General features: G+C 32.3%; 1 protein-coding gene across 1 annotated transcript; it reads left to right on the forward strand.

The window, feature by feature from the left end:
* The first annotated feature begins 1,327 nt into the window (after window positions 1–1,327).
* LOC120177180 (40S ribosomal protein S24-1-like) lies at window positions 1,328–3,155 on the forward strand. Its single transcript, XM_039183406.1, has 5 exons — window positions 1,328–1,524; window positions 1,901–1,942; window positions 2,055–2,225; window positions 2,784–2,870; window positions 2,974–3,155. The coding sequence occupies exons 1-5, from the start codon at window positions 1,453–1,455 to the stop codon at window positions 3,004–3,006; spliced, it is 405 nt and encodes a 134-aa protein (XP_039039337.1). The 5' UTR covers window positions 1,328–1,452; the 3' UTR covers window positions 3,007–3,155.
* The last annotated feature ends 330 nt before the right edge of the window (window positions 3,156–3,485 follow it).

Raw genomic sequence — 3,485 nt, forward strand, 5'->3', positions numbered from 1 at the left:
CATGATGTTGTTCACTCGATATATAAAGCTCATATATAAATGTCGTTGTCGTCGTTCAGCTCGTATTCGTATAAATATATGTAATGCACATTACTTTTTTGGACAAAATTTCTATGATTCTGTCATTTTAATTTATTTATCTTCGTCTTGAACCAAACGCATAATACGTGTGTTACTTCTTTTTAAACAGAATTTTGATATTTTTCGGTTTGATTTTTGTAATTGTATTTTTCATTAATTTTAGTCTATACAGTAAAAAAATCATCGATAACTACTAATAATTTGTTAAAGTGTGTTCAGAACTCGTCGTGTGAAAATGACGAGTTTCATAAAATATAATAAATAATTAAACTCGTCATGCGAAGAGTTTTATACAATTTTCGTTCAGTTCAAATGATAAGTTTTATTTTTAATATATTTTATAAAACTAATCGTGTGGACATGACAAATTCTTCCTATACTATAACGAATTATCTAGATTTCAAAATAAAAATTTAATACCTGCATTTAAAAAAATAACAACTCCCGCTCATAGTATTTCCAAATTTTATTCGATATATACAAAGAATAAAACAATAATTTTAGTTTTTAAAATCCCAAAAATCTCGTGCATAGTGAAAGTCAAGAGAACAAAGGCCTTGTCAAATTTTAGGCTAAAATGGTGGGGGAAACCGAGAAAAATGGATGCTCAAACAGCATTATCACCTTCATTTATGACCAATTTCTTGAGAACAAACCTTCGCTTATTATCAATTTTCTCTATAAGCTTTGGATTTAAACACTACCCATATTAGCATTTTCATCACCACTTTTGTAAAACTATGAGATACTTTCAGAGTTTTTCTCGATTCATCGTCATCGTCAGAGATAAACTAAGAGAATACAATAGGATACAGTCGTACTTTCCTTGAAAATTTCAAGATCATTATGTAGTTTAAGTATTTATAGTTTCGATCGATGATTTGATTTCATATTTCATGTCATTTTATAATTTTACATCTCTTAAATTTTTAGTGTAACTTCCTATTTCATTCAAAAAAAAATAGTGTAACTTCCTAAGTTAATACTCTTGATGCGTTATTCTCTGGTATCATCATTGTGTACTTTAACACGTTTAAACGATCTTAGAAGATAGTCTCCTTATGATACATAAAAATTCGAATTTTGACATTACGTTAAAAAATGTTATTAAAGAACAAGGCAAAGAGCCTTTATTATAGACACCTAAAATAATCGATGTTAAAAATGGCAGCCCATACGCAGAAGCTAAACTAGCCCAATTCAAAACCTAAATAACCCTAATGGAGTTTTAAAGCCGATCACGTTGGAAACCCTATAAAACCTTGATTTTTCTCTCCATTTTCCGACTCTTTCATTGAGCTGCTGCCGCTGTTTGTAATCCTTTGGTGATTCCACTGCGTCGAAACCAGGAAGGTAGATTTTTGCTTAGCCATGGCGGACAAGGCAGTGACTATTAGGACAAGGAAGTTCATGACGAACAGGCTACTTTCCAGAAAACAATTTGTAAGCTCCATTTCCATTTTATGGCTCATTTTCTCGTTATCAAACATGGGGCAACTTTAAATTTAAGTCTTGCAGTGTATTTTTCTCGTTATCTTTCATTTTATTTTCCCGTTACATTTGGCAGGGTTTAGTTTTTAGGTCGTAGATCGGTCAAAGATAGAAAATAGAAGAAAAAAAGTGAAAAAAAGAGTTGGGTTCTTGTAAGTTTGGTTGGAATAAGTGTGTTTTAGGGATTTCATTCATTTTCCATTTGAGGATAATAAACTTTTTTGTGTAAGAAATGTGAAGATATGGTGAAGATGGTTTATTTGGGAAACTGTAAAGTCAAATTAGCTTATATTTGTTTGACTTGTATAATTTGCTCCTTTTTTGGTAGATCATTGATGTTTTGCATCCTGGGAGACCCAATGTTTCCAAGGTAAATGTTTAATGTTTCTCAATAACATTGTTGTATAGTTTTTAACTGCTGGAAATTTTGAATGTTTGTGTTAACTTGATTTTTTTTTCATTTTTTGATCCCGCATTGTTAGGCTGAGCTGAAGGAGAAGCTTAGTAGAATGTATGAGGTGAAGGACCCAAATTCAATCTTTGTGTTCAAGTTCCGGACTCATTTTGGAGGTGGTAAATCTACAGGATTTGGTTTGATATATGATTCTGTCGAGAATGCGAAGAAATATGAGCCTAAATACAGGCTGATCAGGGTAATTTATGAATTATGATATGTTTTTTTGCACATTTTCTATTGATTTTGTTTGTAGTATGATTGTTTTATTAGTAGTATATTGAAGTCACTTTCCTGACATATTTTTCTTTGCGTTGTTCACTTTCATGCTTTAAGCACTGGTCGACCCCTGGTGTTTAAACATCTTCTAATGGTGACACCATTGAGCATAGAAACAACTGTCTTTTAAGCATAACTTACACGTATTCAGACTTGGATATGAAGATATGACCCTCCAAGGGACCTGCAAAATGGATTGAATTTTTTTAAATTTCTTGTATCTATACTCGCATTTTAGATAAGTAATGTAGATATGAAAGGCATTCGACCAGTCAAGTTTCTGCCAAGTTATGTTTTTTGATGTCGGAAATAGGTTTTTTGTAACTCTTAAAATAATGTTTACTTGACTTTCTGGGTTTCCTGGCATTTCTTTTCTTTCGGTTCACCGTCACATTTGTCATGAGAATTGCATTTGAATATTCTCTTTTAAGGGCATTAAGGTATGATGCATGATGCTAATTATGAGTTGCAATTTCAGAATGGACTCGATACCAAGGTGGAGAAATCAAGGAAGCAAATGAAGGAAAGGAAGAACAGGGCTAAGAAGATCCGTGGTGTGAAGAAGGTACACTTAATTTTTTCTTTTTGTTATTTGAGATTCTTTCACTCCCGAAACATTCGGGGACCGATGAGGCTAATTTTCTGACCATTTTGCTTGTTTAATATAGACCAAGGCCAGTGAAGCATCGAAGAAAAAGTGAGGTGAAAGGGATGAAGGATAAGGTGAAATCTATGTCTATCATGCTGTCAATCTTTTCTCGCAGCTGTTGTTTACTAGTCACAAGTGTTTAGGTGTTCTTGAACCAGATTTCCATTTTGTTTCGGAAACCGGATTCCGTTCCGACTATCCTGTTTTGATTCTTCCAGTTTAGAATTTTGAAATGCTGTTTTTGGGAGGAATTTAATTCTCCTACTTTTGGTGGTGTTGGTTCAAACAAGCGTCATTTAGATGTAAGTTGAATTTGGACCAAGTAAAGATCAATGAATCTTTGTCGAAATTCTAAAATACAACTTGTTAATATAAGGCTGAAAATGATAAAAATTGATTATAACTGAAAATCTTTTCAAGAGGCTAATATTTTAGTTTGGATATCATAAAATTTTCGGTTTTTATTCTTCATAACATCTTTAGTTCCAATTGAAAATGCTATCTTTTTCCTAACATAACATTTTTGATTGT

The sequence above is a fragment of the Hibiscus syriacus genome, unplaced genomic scaffold, assembly GCF_006381635.1.
Source record: "Hibiscus syriacus cultivar Baekdansim isolate YM2019G1 unplaced genomic scaffold, ASM638163v2 tig00003435_pilon, whole genome shotgun sequence".
Classification (NCBI taxonomy): domain Eukaryota; kingdom Viridiplantae; phylum Streptophyta; class Magnoliopsida; order Malvales; family Malvaceae; genus Hibiscus; species Hibiscus syriacus.

Excerpts from the sequence above, each read along its gene's own strand:
- LOC120177180 (XM_039183406.1), top strand. The coding sequence starts at position 1,453 with ATGGCGGACAAGGCAGTGACTATTAGGACAAGGAAGTTCATGACGAAC. Across the intron at positions 1,525-1,900 it reads TACTTTCCAGAAAACAATTT|ATCATTGATGTTTTGCATCC; the intron begins GTAAGCTCCATT and ends CTTTTTTGGTAG. Across the intron at positions 2,871-2,973 it reads AGATCCGTGGTGTGAAGAAG|ACCAAGGCCAGTGAAGCATC; the intron begins GTACACTTAATT and ends TGTTTAATATAG.